At 35.7% G+C, this 22326-nt stretch overlaps 2 protein-coding genes across 2 annotated transcripts; one reads left to right on the top strand and one right to left on the bottom strand.

The window, feature by feature from the left end:
- The first annotated feature begins 1531 nt into the window (after positions 1-1531).
- LOC113297835 (autophagy-related protein 11-like) lies at positions 1532-8183 on the top strand. The gene is made up of 5 exons (XM_026546415.1): positions 1532-3188; positions 3557-5213; positions 6251-6471; positions 7055-7268; positions 7394-8183. Exons 1-5 carry the CDS (start codon positions 2245-2247, stop codon positions 7814-7816), a joined length of 3459 nt encoding a protein of 1152 aa, XP_026402200.1. The 5' UTR covers positions 1532-2244; the 3' UTR covers positions 7817-8183.
- A 6305-nt stretch (positions 8184-14488) lies between these two features.
- Positions 14489-16235, bottom strand: LOC113294891. Its single transcript, XM_026543263.1, has 3 exons — positions 15759-16235; positions 14732-15671; positions 14489-14679 (listed from the first exon to the last, which is right to left on the bottom strand). The coding sequence occupies exons 1-3, from the start codon at positions 16233-16235 to the stop codon at positions 14489-14491; spliced, it is 1608 nt and encodes a 535-aa protein (XP_026399048.1).
- Between the last annotated feature and the right edge of the window lie 6091 nt (positions 16236-22326).

Consider the following 22326-nt stretch of genomic DNA (forward strand, 5'->3'; position numbering starts at 1 on the left):
TTAATCACTGAAAAAGATGGGACCGGCTACTGCAAGCCAAAGGGACGACCATGACCGGTCATGGGGGCATGCCCGTGTCGCCATGCTGTCCGCGGACCAATCCTGAGACTTTCGAGCATTATTTTAATATTTTATGAAGACTCTGAGTTTAACTGAAACTCTTAATCTTGGTTGAATGACAAATCATTAAAAATATTAGAATAATATTATTTTAATATTTCTCATGGTAGAAAGACCTGATGGTTGCGGGACCGATTGCTTTGCTAACCATATGGTCCATGGAGTAAGATTTGAAAAGATATGGAAATAAGGAGTTTTGATAGAAAGAGGAAGTCCTTGAAAGAGGAAACCTTAATAATAATAAAATAATATAAAAAATAAGGAAAATAAGTGGGGAACCGGCCAAAACCGGCACACATCTAGCCGGAGTCCGGACGGCCATGTGGGCCCCACCTCTTGGTTTTCCTATTTTTAAATTATTTAATTAATATTTTATCTCTTTTTCTTTTCCTTCTTTGATCAAACTTCCATATCCTTGTTGTTCCATGTTTTTGGATGTTCTTTTGAGCATTATTATTAAAGACACCCGCACTTTTTACTCGGGGCTTACTCGGGGGTGCCCATGTGTCCGAAAGTTAAAAATTCCTCACTGCTCCATGGAAATCAGCTGAGAAAATCCATGGATCCTGTAAGTGGACATTAGTGTATTTTTTAGGTATTCAACTGATGAATACTGCAACTAGAATTAATTAGTGACTCTATACTAACATGCAATATGTTTAGGAACATTTAATTGATTTAGATATAAATATAATGTGATCAACATCATATTTATTCTAACTATTAATCTGGACCAGACACCAGATATGAATTTCAAATTCAAAAGAGACGCTGACTCACTGAGTCTTTCAGCTTAATTAGGAAACATTCGGAAATGATTTAGCTCCCGCGGGCCATCCCGTAAAAAGGGAATGTGAGAGAGGGGGTGGGACCCATACTTAACCCACCCTTATAAATCCGCTGAGCCACTAGGTTTACGAGACTTTGTCTCCTGCAGGACAACTCGCGGGATTGGGCCCGCGGGATGTCTATCACTGCCCGAAAATATTAGGTAGGCCCACCTTTCCTACCTTGTCAACAAAGACACATAACGAACGAACGACACATAACAAACGAACGACACAGATCAGCAAACACTAGTGTCTGTATAAAAAGTCACATCATACAAATTCCTCAATAGCAGCATTATTATTAAATTAAACAGAGTCTAAACTGAGTGTGAATTCGTGCACACTCTTTAACGAGTGTATATTTCACATTTTAATCTTTTCTCTTGATTTAGTTTAGGGAATTATGTAACGAGAATCATGATTCTAAACATGAAGGATAACGAGACCATCAGTTAACTAATCAACTAATCAGAAAAATATGTGAAATATACACTCGTTAGAGGAGTGTGAACAGATTTGGACTCGTCAAAACTCGAGAGAGAGAGAGGTCAGAGGTGTCGTTGCTGAAGAGAGAGTGAGGGAGGTCTCCTTCTGCTAAAAGAGATACCAACTAGAAGTGTGTTTCGGAAGGGGAGGGTGTAGGTAACTTTCGCAGAAGGGAACTCTTTCTTTCTTTCTTCTTATCTTTTACTTGAAGAAACCGAACCATAAACAAACCCTAAAAATTTCGAAGAGGGATTATTTTTGTTGCCCATCAAAATGATTTTGTTAGCATAATCATACACGGAATCGATTATTTTTTACTTTCGGATTATTATTTCTAGTCGTGAGGAAGTATCTTACTATCTTAAGATTGCGATTAGAAAAACAAAATTATTATTATTATTATTTTTCTTTTTTAGTCGGTGATCTCTTCATTCATTCTCTCTTTTCTTCTGGGTCTTCTTCTTTTCTCACATAAAACTAGAACTAGATAAAACTAGGTGAAAAAAAGAAAGAATTATTTTGGATTGAATTTTATGTGAGCAGGAAGAACAAGATAACTTCAGGGTTTGCTGTCATGGTTTGGGATTTCTGTTGATTGGATTTAAATATATAAGGGTACTGTTTTGGCGGATAATTTGGGGAAATCGTAGTGAATTAGGGTTTTCTTTCTGTGATTCTAAATACAAAATTTAGTTTTTTATTTTTAAGTGTTTGACTCTGAAAATCCAAGTGAAATTGGATTGGTTTTTCTGGTGACAACTAAAATTAGATTTGGGAAAGAAAAGTTGAATTTGAATTTGGGGATAAGATGAGTTCAAATTTGACAGAGGGTTTTGTTCCTGGAAGGAAGTTACTACTTCATATAGCAGAGAATGGGCACTCATTTGAGCTTGATTTTGATGAGTCAACCTTAGTTGAATCAGTCCAGAAATACATGGAATCAGTTTCCTCCATTAATTTCAACGACCAACTTCTTCTTTGTCTTGATATGAAACTAGAACCCCAAAGACCTTTGTCAACTTACAAACTCCCTTCTGATGATCGAGAGGTATTTCTCTACAATCGAGCCAGATTACTCAATGATTCGCCTCCTCCAGCACCAGAACAAGTGAATCTCCCAGAATTCCCTAGCCCTCCATCGCCATCTTCATCGAGAAATGCGCATCCTTTGGACGATGCTTCAGATCCTGCTCTAAAAGCATTACCTTCTTATGAGCGCCAATTCCGTTACCATTTTCACTGTGGTCGTTCTATATATAATCACACACAATCAAAAATTGAGATTTGTGAGCGGTTTCTAAGAGAACAGATGGTTCAAGAGAGGGCGTTGGAAACTGCTCGTGGTAGTATGGATCATTATTATCGAATGATACAGCAAATGTACACTGATTTCATGAAATGCTTTACACAGCAGCATCGATATCATTCAGATCTTTTACTTAATTTTGGACGAGATATTGAGAAATTGAGAGCATGTAAGCTTCATCCTTCTTTACAGACTGAAACACGCAAGTGTTTGGTGGATTTTGTCAAGGAGAAGAATTTGTGGAAATGGGCTGAGAGTTGCAACAGCTCCCATAGGCAATTTGAGACCAAAGTTTCACAACTTAAACAGATGTTTAATGAATTGAAGCAAAGAGTTGAAGATTTATTCTCCGCCAAGTCTCTAACAGCTACCAGAGACTTAGAATTGATGATCAGAGATTCTCAGAAACATGTCAATGAACAAAAGAGTATAATGCAGTCGTTGAGGTTAGTTTGTTTTTACTCTATATATGCTTTCACTTGCTTATTTTTCCTTGGTTGCCAAGATTTTGTTTCTTTATGTAGGAAATCATTTGGTACACAATACCTATATCAACCTACAATATACACTAAAAATAAACACTAACATACAAACAATGACTAAGAGAAAATTGCCGTTTAGGTGGGAAACTCTACATGAACATTCAAGAAAGGTCATAGTTGACAAGGCAACCTCAGGTAGTCTTAGTCGTCGTCATCCTATTCCTACTTAGAGAATGTCAAGTGCAAACTTAATGTTTCTGATGTGTTCTACTGTTGTGGAATATAACAATGCAGTTTACATCACCAACTACACTTATTTATGTTCTGTGCAGCAAAGACGTCAACACTGTGAAGAAGCTCGTTGATGATTGTTTGAGCTCCCAATTGGCTGCCTCAATTCGTCCTCATGATGCTGTTTCCGCTTTAGGTCCTATGTACGATGTCCATGACAAAAGTCACTTACCAACAATGCAGGCTTGTGACCGTGCAGTTTCGAAGCTACTTGAGTTCTGCAAAGGTAGGAAGGATGAGATGAACGTCTTTGTGCATAACTGCATGCAAAAGGTAGCATACATTCAGTTTACCATCAGAGATCTTCGCCTACAGTTTCCAGCATTCAAAGAGGCCATGGCACGCCAGGATGATCTATTTGCAGATTTAAAATTGGTACGCGGTATTGGTCCTGCATATAGGGCCTGCCTCGCTGAAATAGTGAGGAGGAAAGCGTCTATGAAGCTTTACATGGGTATGGCTGGGCAGTTGGCCGAAAGACTTGCAACAAAGAGGGAAGCTGAGGTGAGAAGACGGGAGGAGTTCTTAAAACTGCAGAGTGCTTACATACCCCGGGATATACTGTCATCAATGGGATTGTTTGATACTCCTAACCAGTGTGATGTTAATATCGCTCCTTTTGATTCTAACTTGCTTGATATTGATATAGCCGAAGTTGACCGCTATGCCCCTGAGTGTTTACTGGGCATGTCCTCTAAGTCAGATAAACATGGATCATCAAGGACTTCCTTTGCCATGTCTAATGATGGTTCTCAATTGGTTGAACCTGAAGACACTAGTGTTATTACTGCTGAGAAATGTAGTCCTGAGGAATTCCTCGAGGTCTATGGGTCGGTGGAAATTGCTGGAACTAGCAAGATGGAAGTTGAGAATGCAAGGCTGAAAGCTGATCTTGCTTCCGCTCTGGCACGAATTTGTTCGTTCAATCCACAGCTGGAGTATGAGTCACTAGATGACAGTAAACTAGAGAGCATACTTAAAAGCGCAGCTGAGAAAACTTCTGAAGCCTTGCAACTGAAAGATGAATATGGGAAACATCTCCAGTCTATGATAAAGATGAAGCAGATGCAGTGCACATCATATGAAAAACGCATTCAAGAATTGGAACAAAGATTGTCTGATCAATACTTGCAAGGGAAGAAGCTTACTACACTTGGTAAGGATGTTTCTGATTCTGTTATATCAACTATAAAGGCGGAGGACTGTAAGTCTGAAATTTCAGAGGAGGGAGAAGCAAACAGGCCTGACATATTGAGCGAGCCCATGGATGAGGTCTCTTGTACTTCTGCATCTTTGCATGAGCAACCGAGCAAAACCCGAGAAGGTGTTGATGAGAATATGACAGATTCTGTCGGCCCGCTTAATCTGCAGTTAGATTCATCAATGATGGAACCACATCGAGATGATTTGCAAGTACATGAAAAATGTGAGAAAAAGAAGATGGGTTTTGGGTTAGAGAGTGGGTCTACTTCTGGGAGCATGACAGAGCCTCTTAATATATTTACATCTGAAACTGCTGCTAAAGAAGTCTCAACTACTGAATTGAGTAGTGATGTAATGTTGAAACTGCAAAATGCACTTGCTGACAAGTCAAACCAGTGTACTGAAACAGAAACCAAGCTCGAAGCTGTGCTAGAGGAGGTTGCTAATCTCAGGAGGGAATTGGATATCAGCAGGAAGCTCTTAGATGAGTCTCAGGTATTTTTCCTCGTATGATGAATTTTTTCAACTGTCAACGGTTGTTTTGATATAATCTGCTTTTGTATTGCCGAATCATACATTTAAATTGCACATGTTTTAAATTATACTTCCTCGTGTTGGGTCCATCACGAATGAAATATAATTTTAAAAGTGTTTATCTTTTGATGTTTTGGTTACCAGTACAATCTAGTTAGGATTCACATCAGAGAGAAGGGATAAGCAAAGCCTAGTTCCTTATATTATCTTTACCATTCACATGTCTCTATATTATCGTTAAGATCAAAAGCTATGATAAATGGTAGTTGTCGTTCCTAAATCTTAACCATATCTCTTGTGCTGGACATGTGTTGAGTTGAAAGTGAGGTGAAACTGTACAAATAATCTTTCACATTTATAGTTTAATACTAATAGGCTTTGGGTATTTTCATGGTCTACCTGTGTTCTACTTATAGGACATGAAACCCTGAAAATTACTTAGTTTGAGGTTTTGATAATGTTTTCTAAGGCCTAAATCATTCGTAAGATTCGTATGGATGTTGATCCGTTGAGCGAATAACGTATTAGCTCTAGTTATATCAAGGCTTATAAATATGAACAGGTTTAGTGTGCACCAACATACAAGTGCCTTAGATCACTGATAGTGAATTTGTTTTTCATGAGTACTAGCTTGTTTTGAATAGCACCAACCTTGGTCCGGATGTTCTTAATCCTACTTACCTCGGATTAACATTCTTGAATTATGCTACAAAGTTCGTGGTTAAGTATCCGCGATACAACTTATTGGTATTTCATGGTCAAAGGAGGTTCTTACCTCATGCTTCATATGAAGTGCTATGCAATATACGCGATATAGTATGTCTACCATCATTTCCTGTTTATTTAAAGTAGATTGTGCCATCATACTCATCCTGAATCTGGTGTCTGAACTAATGTGCAATAGTAATATTCATATCCTTCATCAAATCCTTCTATATTTTCTAATTTACAAATATTGTGTGGCGCATATTCTGATGCATTTTCTCCTGAACAAGTAGATGAATTGTGCTCATTTGGAGAATTGCCTGCATGAAGCAAGAGAGGAAGCCCATACTCATCTCTGTGCGGCTGATAGGAGGGCTTCAGAGTATAGTACATTGCGTGCCTCTGCTGTTAAAATACGTGGCCTTTTTGAAAGATTGAAGAGCTGCGTCACGGCTTCGGGTGGAGTTGCTAGCTTTGTTGACTCCTTGCGGGCCTTGTCTTTCTCTTTGGCAAAGTAAGTTCGCTTGTTTGATGCTTATTGCTTCCCAAGGTTGATCTGGAACATTTGCTTAAAATGTCTCAAACACCATATTTTATTTTTGATCTACAAATGAATTTGAAAACTATAATACAATCGAAGTCTGGGAAGTACATCATGTTGTTTGTTGAGATTTCTTGGATTGCTTTGCTTAAAAAATAATGAACCATAATCGGTGCAACTACAACTTAATGTTGCTTATCCTTGGTTTTGTTGTATGAGGATGTGCATTGTTTGAGTGACTTCAGTTTTTAGAACTTCTAAAGTGTTATTATAAACATATACTATTACCATCATTTATTGAATAATATTTCCTGCTATGAATCTGTCTTGCATCTGTGCCTTCTAGAAATTTGTAAATCAGCCCCTTCCGAAGGGGGTCTTTGCAGGTGTTCTGTTTCCTCGTACTATTCTTTGCATCAAATTACCTACTCTATCTATATGGTTTCCTGTGCTGTTGTTTCCCGTGATTTATGATTTGGAGATTTCAGTTGGTATAGCTTTGAACTCAAGTTTGGATTATATTCCTGATGGCGTGTACACAAATTCTTATTTTCAGCTCTGCTAATGATAACGAAGATGAGGGTACTGCTGAGTTTAGAGCTTGTATCCGGGTCCTCGCAGATAAAGTGAGTTTTCTGTCTCGGCACCGTGCAGAACTTATGGAAAGGTGCTCTAGGGCCGAAGCTGCACATGGACACCTCACAAAGGAGTTGGAAGAGAAGAAAGAGTTGGTAAAAAGCTTGTATTCAAAGCACCAGCTCGAAAAGCAAGTAAGTAGTTCCCTTGTTCAGATTAATTACTTTATATCTCCAAAAGTTTGGGTAAATACAATTAATGTTTGGAGCACATAGTTGATGTTTGATCCACTTTGATCTGATGTGTTGTCTCATAACAGGCAAACAAGGAGAAAATATCTTTTGGTCGTTTCGAAGTCCATGAGATAGCTGCATTTGTCCTCAACAAGGCTGCGCATTACGAAGCAATTAACCGAAGCTGCCCCAATTATTACCTCTCCACTGAATCTGTGGCCCTCTTTGTAGAACACCTTCCTAGCAGACCCACTTACATTCTAGGGCAGATTGTGCACATAGAACGACGAACTGTGAAAACTTCCGTACCACTCCGATCTGAGCAATGTTTGGATCAAGTAGAAAACTTAAGCCCTGACGCGACCTCTGCTATGCCCCAGCGATTACCTCTTGGTACGGCATCTACTACTATTACAAACCCTTACAATCTTCCAATTGGCTGTGAATATTTTGTCGTGACAGTAGCCATGTTACCTGACACCACCATCCATTCACCACCTCCTTCCTGATCCTGATGTGCTGACACAAGACATGATGGAAGAAGAAGAAGAAAACCCCCAAGTGTAAATACAGCACATATTATATATATATATACACAAATGCGAATAGAGAGTAGACTCTTATGTCTTGGGTGGGAATGAGATGTTAAATTTACACTCTAATCATGTACATACCGTTCATTGGATTCTGCTTCTTCTCTTGTGTATATATGATTTAGTGATTGTAGGATTAACTCTTTCCTTGATTCGATTATTAAAATTTGTGAATATTTTCAAACTGCTGTATATGAGTCTGGGACTTCGATCTCGCGGCATTTGGTTTACAACACTGATTGCCGACAATCTTTAGTTACTCTGTAAACTTATTTATTCTGAATTTCTGAGCTTGCCGTCATTTGTTTAAGTTACAAATTTTGACCTTGTATTTGTTACTGCAGATATTGTAAATCAATCAAACTGGTTCCTTGCATACATATGGTAATACAACCTTTTGCTTTTCAGTGTTCTCCCACCATATCAATATGCAAAGAAGCGAACCTTCTTTTCGGCTCTGTTCCCTCCAAGACAAAATAGACCACCTTAAATGAGCGATTTGCTTGCTTTTTAGGGCAATTCCTATGGTATGGAGGTAAAAACATCCATAACTTAATGTGGATACTCCTTATGGACCCTCACTAATTAGTGGAGTATCCACATGGTATGGAGGTAAAAATATCCATCTATATGGACCCTCACTAATTAGTGGAGTTAAAACCCACAGTGGGAAAAACCAAACAGTTAGTCCATCCGGTACCTTAAAATCCGGATCTGTAGGCAAAAAAAAAATCAAAAAATTCCATGACCGCATGAGATGAATTAGATGATAATTTCAAATGTTTGAAATTCGCAAGTGGGCAGTATTTGACCCTCTCCTCACTCTATCTTACTCTCTTGACCTTGGGCTTGAGAAGAGTTTCCAATTTTCGAGCCCACTTAAAAGAGAGGGTCAAAACAGAAAATGTCAGGGTCATTGAAATAAATTCATTTGTTGACGTCATTTAAACAAAATAAAATATTCCCAAAGTAACCCTTTTCCCGTTTTTCATTTGTAAGAAGTTGCTAAAACAGAGATGGAGATGGATCGAGAGAGAGAGATTGAGAAGTACAGATCGAGAGAGAGAAAATGAGAGAATGGTTACAAATTTGATTTTGAGTTTTCTTCTTTCGATCTAAATTGATTAAAAGGATATAAACAATTGATTTGTAAGATTAGATCCAGGTTGCAGATTCAGTTTAATGATCTTATCAATTTTGGACTGCTAAAGTTGCTCCTGATGGTGATGATTTTGATTCGTATTATACTCGTGTTCAAGGTAATTTTTAAAATGTTTGTTTAATTTATTATGAAATTTAAGTGATTTTTCAATTATAAGCGCATTTGTCATCACATTTTGGTATATGGAACTTGTTTATGTATGTATTTAGGGTTCGATTAAACTATTGGATCTCCATCATCACCTTCGAATATGATATCAATAAAGTATTCTCTAATTCATGATTTTGGATTTGGTACTTATGAAGATAAGATTTCAATCTTACAATTGTTGCAATTCACTTTACTAATTGTCATGTTTTGAATTTGGGTGACTCAGCCTCCAATTGTTGTTTCAATTATTTTAGAAAAGTATTTTGATGAATGTATACTAATTTTGATTTTGATGGTTGTTCACAAGGTGTTTTTAGGTGTAGAGACTATCCAAGAAACTAAGGAGATAATTAACGAAATGAAAGAAAATGACCCGATGCAGCTACTGAATCTAGAGGTTCTAAGGATAGTGTGTCGTATCCAGGTATTGTTAATGATTTTCTTTTATCTTTCGTGGTCGTCGCTTTCATATCTAGAGATGTTGGCCATTTCGAATCGTTTTTGTTGTGGATTTGTGATAATGAGGTGATGAAGATGTAAAATGTGGTGATTGTTGTTGCTGAGATTAATTAGATTATTGAAGCAATTGTGGTGATTGTGAAACTTTTTGAAGGTATATATGATTTTCATTCTGTGAAGACTTTAATCACACATTTTTTGTGTGTATATACTATTCGAACAACTAATTTTCTGCAGAACATATAGACATATCAACATAAACATGCATACAAAGATATGATCTTAAACATGCATATCAACTATTTGCCATACCTCATGATTTGACGCATCCATGTCTTTCAGTAATTGAAGACATAAGCAGAGAATTTTCTTTGAAGTACTTTCATTATCGACTAAAATTAACTAAAATTTATTATGTGAAGACATTAATCACTCAATTTTCTAGGAGATTAAAGGAGTGGGAGAATGTTCTTGGTGATGTTGGCCAACAGTTTCTAGTAGGATTCAATGTAGTTCGTGCAGCTATAGATAAGCATTGCATCTACACCGGTTATCCATATCCAATCGTAAAGAGTGCTCCTTACCGTTACACTGTTAAGGTTTTTTCCTGTCGAGGTAGTATGCACAGTTTTTTTCCTGTGGAGGAAATATACACACTTCTTCCTGTGGAGGATACATACACAATTCTGAAGTTACTTTGTATCTTCTTTTTTGATTTTTTGTTGTTGTTTTTGTTTATAGTGTGCTTCGTTCGCCACGAGAACTTGTAAATGGAGATTTTTTTTTTGGCTCATGTTTTTTAGAATGTTAGTAACTGATGAGTCCTTTTTATTTTTTGTAGGTACAATACACACACTGTATACGTTTACATTGATCCTGGTTTTACAAGTGAGTGTTATCGTAATGCCTATTCACATCCAATTGCTCTTATTCCCGATGTCAAGAAACCGAATGAAGTTAATGAAAGCACTAAGGTCAACGCTCCTTCTGTTATTAAAGGACTTGGAAGACAAAAAAAAAAGGTATATACCTCGTTCTGAGAAGCCAAGGAAGAAACGGATGTGTGGTAACTGTAGAAAGTCAACTTTTCACAACAAGAGATATCCAGATCCTCCTGGTGAAGCTCCAATCACAACTGGTAGAAGAAGAGGACATGGATTGGGAAAATACTCTGGCTTATAAGTGAATTTTTTAGTTTGAACTACATTTTTATATAGTTTTTTTATTTTTTCTGAGATGTTAAATTTAGCTTTTTACACATTTTTTTTTCTTTTCATGTTACTCTTTTGTTTACTTCAGAAGGAATAATTATTTTTTTTTAGAGTGGATTGGTTTTTATGTCAAGGTACCATGTGAAGAAATTATTCACAGAGTTTTTATGTGTAGGGATCATGCACAAATTTATTCTTCTCTGTTTATTTTTGAATAATTATCAAAGAAACTATTGGGATCAAAAATAAAAATTGAACGTAACATCTTAAACAAACTTGAAATGTATCTCAACTCTTTTTAAAATCAACTCTTTTTAACTTGCTTATATTATGTGCAGAAATTTACTCTGTGAAGAATTTATCCACACGTTTTATTCTTTGCAGTAACTATTCACACATTTGTTTCTCTGTAGATTTTTCATATATCAACATGAAATTTTACACAAATCTATATGAGCTAAAGCACATATATCTGCACAACAAGTACCAATTAAACAACAAGTACAAATTACCTAAAATTCATTCTGTGAAGATATTACTCACACCATTTTTTGTGTAGATAATATTCACACAACTATTTTTCGCACATTTTCAAGTACAAATTATCTAAAATTCATTCTTTGAAGATATTACTCACATATTCTAGTTGTGAATATTTTTGTTGCTCGCCAGTGGTACTTTTAGTTGGTAGATGAATGAACTGAAATTTCTCATGATGAAGATTGAACGAAAATAATATCTCCATCTCTTCATTAACAGTATTACACTTCACAACGACAACAACAACTACTACTACTACCACCCTGAAAGTTGAGTGCACGTGTGTGAAATCTGCGTGTTCTATTTGTGTATCCAATTCCAATGGTTCCCTTTGCACAGACACACTAAACTAACCAAATAAATTTGTGACGTCGAGTCTCCATGATCAGCTGCTGCAACTTATATTTGCTACCGTCTAGAGTTTACTGCCTCTTTGATATTGAAACTTCACAATGCTGCATATCTGAGATAAAAATCGATGAGGAGTTAACAGTTTAACCTCGGTTGTAAGCAACATTATCTCAACCATCATAGAAGTTGGAGCTAGAAGAAGTCTCGAGTGATGATTATTTTTACAGCCTTGACGAAAATTCACCATAATCTCCTTGCTCATATGCATCGGTGTCCTGCATTCCAGTTTCCAAACCTACAATGAGTGACAAACTTAAGTTTACCAACTGTGATGATATACACAACTGAAAACCGTGAAGATGTTCAAAAAATATACCCATTTTGAAAATTCATTCTGTGAAGATATTACTCACACCATATTTTTCTGTAGATACTATTCACACAATTTTTTTTTGCACATTTTCAAGTAGAAATAAACTAAAATTCATTCTGTGAAGATATTACTCACATATCCTTATTGTGAATATTTCTGATGCTCGCCAGTGGTACTTTTAGCTAGTAGTAATATCTTGAAAATGTGCGAAAAATATACTATCCTCAACTTGAAAATGTGCGAAAAATATACAACTCGAAACCGTGCAGGAAATATTCACAACTAGAATATGTGTAGGAAATCAACACCTGCACTCATATAAACGTACAAATTCTTCAAACCATAAAACTAAGGATGAAGATTTTCTCCAATTTAGAATTGTTCATCATATGCATTCTCTGGATGCAACTTTTTATGAGTGCAAACAGTACAACGGAGTTAATGGGATTTTTTTTTTTTTGGAAAACTACTTGTTCAAGGTTATGATATAACAACTTAACATCAAACAGTACATGGTCGAGTCACACAACATATACGAGCAGGGATATATTACTGAGTTTTTTTATTTTTATTAGATAACTACATAACAAACTCGATGCAAATCAAGCATTACTAACAGTCGTTTTATATGGCCTAGATGCAGATGAAGCTACAAAAACAAATACAAACATTTTATTTTTATGACTAACAATAAAAATAAACTTAAGTCATCTTTGGATATATCCACAATTCATTATGTGCAGGATTTATCCACAGTTAATTTTGTGCAGGAAGCATCCACAAGTTTGAGTTGTGAAGAAAAAATCCACAAAAAGAGAAAGAGTCTTGTTATTAGGAGGGAAAAAATTGATGCGAGGAGGGAAATATAAATTTTGAGGAGGCATTGACCTCTTAATAAAACGATGAAATGTCTATAATATCCTTGATATTAATCAAGGTTACGTTTACTAGCCACACAACTCCCAATTAACGAATAAACTCTCTCCACAGCGACAAATCTTATTATACGCAAAAATTAAAAATCCCCTGCAGCTGTAAAAAAAGAGAACTCTGTAATTACAAAACAAACTCTGGAAGTACATCGTAGATAACACCATATAGTGCGACAGAACAGAGGTTTTTTGTTTTAATTAAAAAGGTGTGATAAGGACTCGTATGGCAGGAGACCATAGTAAAACTGCAAATACCAGAACTGAGCATAGCATCAAATCCATCTGAAATTACATGAGAGAGCGTCACCAAACTGAAGCAGTTTTGGAAGAAGCTGGTGTATCTGCTTAATTTACTCCCAACCCTTATCATTTGCAACTTAAAAATGACAAACATTTCAGTTTGTTGTACGTGGCAATCAAAAAAGTACTTGTAAGTGTATCTGATTAACATTAAAAACAAGACAAAACAACAACTACATAAATTCATAAATTGCTGCAATGAGTCGGACAACTCCAAAGACAAAGACCTTTAATTAAACTTGCTATTACTCTACTTTATTGAAGGAAACACAGTTGAACAAAGTTGGATAAATTCCATACTACTACTACCCATATAAATATATAAGAGTTGATACTGACCTAATAAGAGAAAGGGAGCAAATGCCGATACTTCTCCTTCAATCTATTGATCGATATCGTGCTTCTTCTTTCTGCAAACCCATGATGTTTCTATACTTCTTAATTCTGGCATCATAAGGTTTCAACCACTCGGCAGCATGATCAGTGAAGATTTTCTCCCAAAAAACAAATTTCGGAGTGTCCGGCAAAGGTGAGTTCCGCTTAAACTTAAGACCAATAAAATGATTACCGTCTACAAAAGCCATACAAACAAGTCGTTTCTCAGTTTTTCGATCAGGTTTCATCTGTGTTGGTACAAAAGTTAAGCTTTGTTCTCCGGAAAGCAAAACAACAACTGTCGCGAAAGTCTCTGCAATCACAAAACCAGCCTCAGGCATCATCATCCAGTGCTTAGTATCCCCTGGACATGGGTTTTCGACACTAGTTCTCAATTCCGCAACTCCTTTCTCCCCCCACATCTGAAGATACATTTGCTCATAGGCATCTATGTTTTTAAGCATTGAATCTCGCAGTTCTTTGATAGGATCATAATGTTTGGTCTTCATATTGAGTTGTTTAAACACAACATGATAGCTACAACTTCCATCTTTTGGAACCTCTTGTGTTGCAGCAATATATTGTTGCATCTTGGGTGGCAGTTGGAGCATATAATTCTTATTGATTTGGTTGCCAGTCTTAGCATCTGTTGTTATATTTGTTCTCCCTTGAACTATATATTTTGCTTTAATCGCCGTATTTGCTGCAGTATACTCAAACTCTGATGGGTTCCTTTTATAGTTCAATCATCCTTTGTTTGTTGGACATCCGACCTCTTTGCACTTCTGACACTTTTGGCTCCAAGAGATTAGTAGTTCCTGGAAATACTATTGGCTTGATATCAGCTCGAATCTTAACTCGTTCATTATCTGGAGCACGTTCCCATGTATCCCGAAGGGCTTGAATTTCAGGCAAGTCTTCAAATGCTTGAATTTAGAGGAATGACATCACCAGAGGTCTTCATCGCTAACAACTCACAAGCACAAGGAATTCCTAGTGTTTTCCGCTTGACATGGTCACATGGAAATCCATTTTTAACCAACTCAGCTGACCTAAACTCATCAATTAGATAACTAATTGCTTTGTGAGACACAAAGTTTTGAATTTCTTTTAACATTGGGTACTCCATATGCTCATGCATTGTTTGTGTTGCGCTCTTTTCAAAATTTTCCACGACTCCCACAAATTCATTCTCGTGTTTTATATGACCCTTTATCCAACAACTAAGAAATGTACCACCAGAAGAACCTAGATACAACTTCAACTTATGATGTGCACTCTCAACTCTACTCGTTGCGACGTTGTCGAAGTGTTTTACTTCATTCGTCCAAGCATAAACAAATTTCTCTTTGTACGGTTTTAACCAAGTTGTTGTGACATAATCAACCAGGCCCTTATACTCAGGCTCCCACTGAACGATGAATTTCTTACATGCTTCTTCATAATCTTTCCTGGTCTGCGCCCACGTAATGCTATGCCAATCATCGATAAATGTATCCAACATAATTTGTCTTTTTTCCTGTTTTTCTTGGAGAATCTCTTTCTTTGTCTTGCTTTTAACGATACTTGAATTGTCGTCCTTGTGGTTGATTGTCATTTCTTCCTTTTCTTCAAGAGCTGATTTAATCTTATAATGTTTTTGGGCTTGTGAAAGTACTGCCTTTCCAATATGCCATGTACATAAAAGATGAGTCCCATGTGGAAAAACACGTTCAACTGCGTTTATCAAAGCAATTTCTCTGTCGGTCACAAAGACAGAAGGTATCTCATTTTCTCTATACAGACATTTTACGCACTCTAATTCCCATGCGTAATTTTCTTCTTGTTCTCTATTCAAAAAGGCAACTGCAACTGTGAATGTCGCTCCGGTTGATGTATGAGAAACCATATGAAGAAGGGGTAACTTGTACCTATTGGTCTTAAAGGTTCAATCCAATATAAGAAATTCGTGGAAACACTGGGCAAGCTTCACAAACTTAGGATGAGCAAAGAAAAGATCTGTTACCTCGTTGGTTTCCTCATCATAGCTATATTCCACTGTGTAATGTCGTTCTTGAGACAACAACATGAATTGTTGCATTACATTCCTTCCTTGACAAGCGATAAGGTTAAGCTTTGCCCTGGCGTTGTAAATTGTTCTCATAGTCGAATGATTATTCGGAAATTTTTCTTTCAGTAATGTGAGAATACCACGAGGGTTAACACCTGCTTTAGTTAAATCTTCAACAAGCACCATTTCTTCTTCGTTCAATCTACCTGGGTATGAGTGTCCCGTAAGTGCATTTGGCAAAGAGTGATTATGATAACCACATTTCACCCGAACAACCCATTTTCCATCCTTGTTGGAACTACTATTTATCTTAAATGGACAGTCACATTTAATGGTACCACGCTTTCTTTTCCTCTTTGCCGTTGTCTTGGGCATATAAGTTTTGCTTCTATGATCAGAAAATTTGCGGCTTCTTTCACATTGCATAACCATGTTTTGAATTTTGGAAGACGATTTCACTATCACACAGTTGAGAGTTAACCCTATTTCCGTAGTCCACATAGCAGCTTCCGTTTTCGAATCAAATACATGTGCAAATAAGGAATGTCGAAGTGCGTTAAACATCAACTAAACTTAGGTATGTTCAAAATTAAACGGATCATAAAATACCTTTATGAGAGACAACGTACCTCTTCGGTCTGGAAGTACTTGGTAAGGTCCGAGAATTCATGTGCTAATGGTACCAGTTGATCATTCTCGTTGTATTCAAGATTTCTGTACAGAGAATGCAAAGACATTTATAACTTTTCTATGGAACATAGTCTAATTATACGGACACATCATTGGAATATAAAATTAGTATAACATATACCCAAACAAAAGTGATCAATGAAAAATAGTTTGAGTACAGTCATACGTCTGCAAATTTATAGTTTATATAAAAACATAATTCACTTCTCTGTGATCAACATCCCCTCATGTCAATAGCCTGTAACTAAGGTATGCTAGCAGAAACAATTGAAGTAAAATCTCTACACCATTACCGATACATTGCACACATACAAAAAAAAGATTGACTCCTGCAAAAAGAGAAGTAAAAAACTAGGAAGTTTTTTACTGATCAGGAGCGACGTCAACAGACATTAGTAATTACAGTAAAGAAACGCCCAATAAAATCTTTGTGTTCTAATAGGTTTTTTTAAAGATTAGTTTTTTTTTTCTTTTGGACGAAGAGATAAACAGGAATACAATAGACTCTTGGAAAGAAGGATTGAGAACGGTTAAAGGTTCGTGTGGGTAGGTTGGGAATATTGAAAATATTTACTTATTTTCTTTGTATCGGACTTTGGACGTACATTGACTAGAATTTGGCCAAATTCCTTCCCTCCTGGTATCGATTCTTTCCCTCCTAATAACAGGATTCAAGAGAAAACAAGAGCATTTTAGTATTTTTCTTTGCTAAATGTTCTCTAACATGTAATTATTCAGCATCTAATCAACTTTGTTTGCTAGTACGATTCAAGATTTCTTCCTTTTTTGATCTAGATTCAAATACTCATAAAGAAACAAGTACAACTTCAATATGTGCATAAAATATACTAATTAAATGATTATACTTCCGGATAGGTATTACTTCCGCGATTTCTTCATCATTTGGTTTATTTCTCTACATATTTTTTTGTTACCAATTAAATGTAAATGAGCTTATTTCTTCAGTTGATTCTTATATTGAAAAATAAAATCATGATACTAAATGTAAGATAGTTTTAGCATCAGTTATCCTATACATGATACAAAACATGAAAAAACTTCATGTGCAGGGCATATTCACACAGTTTTGTATGAAAATCGAGATGCAAGATTCATGTGCATAAAAAAATCCTCGACTTCAAAATGTGCGAAAAATATACACAACTGGAAACCGTGGAGGGAATACTCACAACTAGAATATATGTAGGAAATCTTCACAATCATTATTCTTTGCAGCACATGAACAATCATCCAACACTCGATCTGTGGAGAAAATATGCACGACTCGATTTTGTGGAGGAAATATGCACGAAATCTAGTATAGCGGCAAAGTACAGTTGTATACCATGGGAATCTAGTATAACAATAAAAATAAGACATTAATAATACAATAGAGATAAAAAGAAAGAAAGGGAAGAGATTTTAGTACTACCTTTACTAACTGATTAAGGGTAAACCAATTGCTAGTTAATACCCTTGCAAAAATTTCATCCCTATGATTCTTGTTCAGCTTGATATTCCTGTCCACAAGAAGGTCAATTTCATATACAAAGATAAGCTCATACAAGATTACTCCAAAATACAAGATAAGGAAAGTGAACTATCAAGGAAAACTAAGAAAACACGTACGAATCAAAACTTACAAGTTTGTAAAGCACGTCCAATTCTATGGATTCAAGACGAGATCGCTCCAAATTTAAGACAGTAGAAGAAGAAAATATCCTACAGAAATCCTTAAATCTCGACGCCATAAATATGTGAAAAAATTAGTGCTTGATGTTGAAGAACCTAAAAAAGAAGAGAAAACAAAATCATTTAGTACCTTATTCTTCATCTGCTTCCGTTTTTGTATAGGTTATATTCACAACTATTGATTTATTCACACATTTGATTTTTGCTGAAAAATACCTAAAATTTAGTTTTCATGCGGGAAGAATCAACAAGAAGAGAAAACAAAAGCTTTTATACCTTCTTCTTCATCTGCTTCCATTTTTTTGCTCTTACATCTCTTAGATTTCTTCTTATTTGATGTTTCAAGCTAAAAAAAAGAAGCACAAATTTTAGTCCCTGTAGAAGATATCCACAAATACAATGAATTGTGTACAAATCAACAGATCTTATACCATTTATTGCTTGTTTTTTTACTTGATCCTCGGTTTGTTCTTCATCTGATTATGTATTTTCTGAATCAGATTCAATTTCGACTTCAATTTCTTTGCTAATCATTTTAGATTTGTTGTTACAAGGTTCTAATTGAGATTTTTTCACCATTTTTTTCTTTTAATTTCGTTTTTCGCTGATTTATTGTTTGTTGTTTATCAATTATTTTGACGGTGACGACGACGATTATGATGAAGACTACAGAAGAATTATGATGAAGACTACAAAAGAATAAAAGAATGTCTTGTTTCACAAAAGAATGAATACATTGATTTAGGTTTCTATCGATATTGACGATGAATATTATGTTGACGATTACAGAAGAGTCGGAGAATGATTTTTTTTTACAGAAGAATCATAGAATGGTCTGGTTTATCAAAAAAAAATTCTGAGAATGATTTTGTTTTTGACAGTGAGGAGTTGCGAAGGAAGAAATGGGGACAACATATAATAATTTCTTATTAGAGGATATTTTGGTAATCTAATTTTTCAATATATGTTAGGGCCTTTAGGATAATTTACATAATTATTTGTATGGCCCTAGGGTCATAAGAGTAAGACCCATAATATATAGGGTCATAAGAATAATTTACTCAATTTGCAACACTAATTGATGTTGCTAATTCTAACTGAAACTGTTGCATTTACCTAGGAGTGGATATATAATTGCATTATTCGAGAAAGGAAAACTCCTACCGGTTGGTGAGTGGCGGGATGGTAAAAAAATTAGTTCCATCCGGTTAGTAAGTGACCGGATAAGGAAAATAAATTTTAAAAAATATATATCCGGACACTAAATGTCCGAATGGGGTGTCCAGTCAGCATATGACCGGATGAACTACTCCATAACAACCTCCTCAAATTTTAGGGGTACTATCCGGACTTCACAAGCATATGGATGATAAATTCATCCATAGTAGTGTTTTTTGGTCCACAAGATGTGGAGAATCACAAAGATGTGGATGGTTTTCTTTTCCATAGGAGTTGCCCTTAAGTGAAATGATATTGTAATTTCTAAAATGAGAAAAATACTATAACCCCCTATTATATGGGTTCAACATATACAAGCCCCACAAAATGGATCCTTCACTATCAATTCCATTCTTTCACATTTTGATATTTCTAGGCCCAAAACTTTTATTTTTGGGGCCAAATTTTTAATTCTACCGGATTTTCTGACGTCATCAACTTTTTAAATTAATCCAAAAATACCAAAAATAACCTCCACTATTTATGGTTATTTTATACAGTAACAGAAACAGAAAAACAAATCAGATATTATTTCTTCTTCTCTTTTCAGAGCTCTGAGATTAGGTTACGATTATTCAATCACTTGTTTGATCTGTTTCATCCCGAGAAGAAGCACAATTACAGAGTTTATGTTGTTCTACATCATTTGTTTGATTCACGGGATTAAACTAGAGCTTCGTCAAACCTATTTTGTTGCTGATTGTTGATTTTGAGAAGATTTTTGCAGATCCGATAAGATGAAATCAATAATCCAGGTATGCTTTTGCTGTTTTTGTTTTTTTTTCTTTTAGGTTTTTGATTTTGGTTTTTTTAACGTTCGATCTACTGATTTTTTTTTTAATTCGTTGATACTGAGAAGAGGAAGCTTAAACAACATCGTTTTAGAAGAAGAAATACAAATCTAGGTACGAATCTGTTGTTGTTTAAGCTTATTGATTTCGATTTTATGATTTTGGTATTTTCTTATTTTTGATTTTTTTTGTTTCGATTTGGAATTTGTTGATACGAAGAAGAGGAAGAAGAAACCAGATTATTTCAGAAGAACAACAACAAAACTAAGTAAGAATTTTTTTTTTGTTTTTGTTTGTGAAAAAGCGGGGGTCTAACAACACCACCCAATATTTCGCTTAGCAATCTCTATGGACTAACTCCGAAATACTTTGCTAGAGAATCAACTAGACAGTCAGACTCAATCTAGATTAAAGTATCTCAAGGAGTTAATATCTCTCTCTTGATTTGATTTACTCAAGCTAAAACAATAGCGAGTCTTTAATGAAACACAAGGAATAACTTGGACGGTACCAAAGACCAATATCCAAGGATCAATCAATATCAATCAACAACCAAAGGTTGGATTCCCAATTGATGATCTTACCACACAATTTGTATTATTTCAATTATATAAAAATATAATGCGGAAAAGAAATAACACATACACCAGAAGTTTTGTTAACGAGGAAACCGCAAATGCAGAAAAACCCCGGGACCTAGTCCAGATTGAATACACACTGTATTAAGCCGCTACAGACACTAGCCTACTACAAGCTAACTTCGGACTGGACTATAGTTGAACCCCAGTCAGTCTCCCACCGATCCAAGGTACAGTTGTACTCCTACGCCTCTGATCCCAGCAGGATACTGCGCACTTGATTCCCTTAGCTGATCTCACCCACAACTAAGAGTTGCTGCAACCCAAAATCGCAGACTTGATAATAAACAAATCTGTCTCACATAGAAAAGTCTATCAAAGGATAAATCTGTCTCCCACAGAAAACCCTAGGTTTTGTTCCGTCTTAAGATATAAAATCAAGGTGAACATGAACCAATTGATAATCCGGTCTTATATTCTCGAAGAACAGCCTATATTAATCAATCACCTCTCAACAATCCTTCTTAACAACACAAGCGGTTTGTTGAGGAATCACAAACAGTGAGACGAAGATGTTTGTGACTTCTTTATCTTGCCTATCGGAGAACTCTCATGATCTCAAGCCAATCAATAGATTGTACTCGTACGATAGAAGATGCATGATCAGATCACACAACTACGATAAAAGTAGTATCGATCTGGCTTCACAATCCCAATGAACACTACAAAAAATCCTAGCAAAGGCCACTAAAATCTCGCAACTGCCTCAAAAAATTAGTTGCCAAATGCTTTCGAAACTAGTCAAAGGCAACTAGCAGTTGCTTTAAACTTCGGCAATAAGTAGATCGCAACTACTATTTTTATTAGTTTCTGAATATTTTAGCAACAAATATAGGCCAACTACATGAAATACACTAGTGATCTAATGCTTTAGGAACTAGGCAAAGGAAACTACTAGTTCCTATATAATCCGGCAATAGGTTAATTGCAACTATTGTTTTCATTAATTTCCAAACTCTTTAGCAATAAACATATGCCAACTACACGGAATGCACTAGTAGCCTTAGACATCTGAAACTAAGCTTCGGCAATTAACTGATCTCCTAGATGCTTAAGCCTTCGGGAACTAAAGCCAACAACTATGATTGCCAACGGTTTGAGCAACCAAATAGCACCAACCAAATTATGTTTACTGTCAAAACACTTATTTTTAACTATTGACATTTAGATTAAACTTTCTTGGTTCCGTATCAAAAAGATTATTTTCATTTGAATGAGTATGTCTGTGAAATACTACATGTTCGAGGTCCTTTGCAATTATGTTTTTCTTTGTTTTGTTAATAACGTGCTTGAAAAAAAATTAGCTTGATGTTTTTTACTCTTACTCTGGATGACAACAAATCACCTTGAGTGTACTTCGATTAGCTTGTTAGATTAAAGAAATTTGCTAGAAATTAGAAGGAAAAAGTAAGAATATCCTGCGAAATTTCCTTGAGTTTCCATTAACGAAATTTCATTGAGTTTCCATTGATTGAATAAAAATTTGCTACTATC

Source organism: Papaver somniferum, chromosome 7 (genome assembly GCF_003573695.1).
Source record: "Papaver somniferum cultivar HN1 chromosome 7, ASM357369v1, whole genome shotgun sequence".
NCBI lineage: Eukaryota > Viridiplantae > Streptophyta > Magnoliopsida > Ranunculales > Papaveraceae > Papaver > Papaver somniferum.

Bases quoted from the DNA above. Each gene is read 5' to 3' on its own strand.
- LOC113297835 (XM_026546415.1), top strand. From the start codon at position 2,245: ATGAGTTCAAATTTGACAGAGGGTTTTGTTCCTGGAAGGAAGTTACTA. The intron at 5,214-6,250 runs GTATTTTTCCTC...CTGAACAAGTAG, and splicing joins AGCTCTTAGATGAGTCTCAG to ATGAATTGTGCTCATTTGGA. The intron at 6,472-7,054 runs GTAAGTTCGCTT...TCTTATTTTCAG, and splicing joins TTGTCTTTCTCTTTGGCAAA to CTCTGCTAATGATAACGAAG.
- LOC113294891 (XM_026543263.1), bottom strand. From the start codon at position 16,235: ATGGTTATGCAATGTGAAAGAAGCCGCAAATTTTCTGATCATAGAAGC. The intron at 15,672-15,758 runs GTAACAGATCTT...TGAACCTTTAAG, and splicing joins ATGATGAGGAAACCAACGAG to ACCAATAGGTACAAGTTACC. The intron at 14,680-14,731 runs GTGAGTTGTTAG...TCTAAATTCAAG, and splicing joins ACTAGGAATTCCTTGTGCTT to CATTTGAAGACTTGCCTGAA.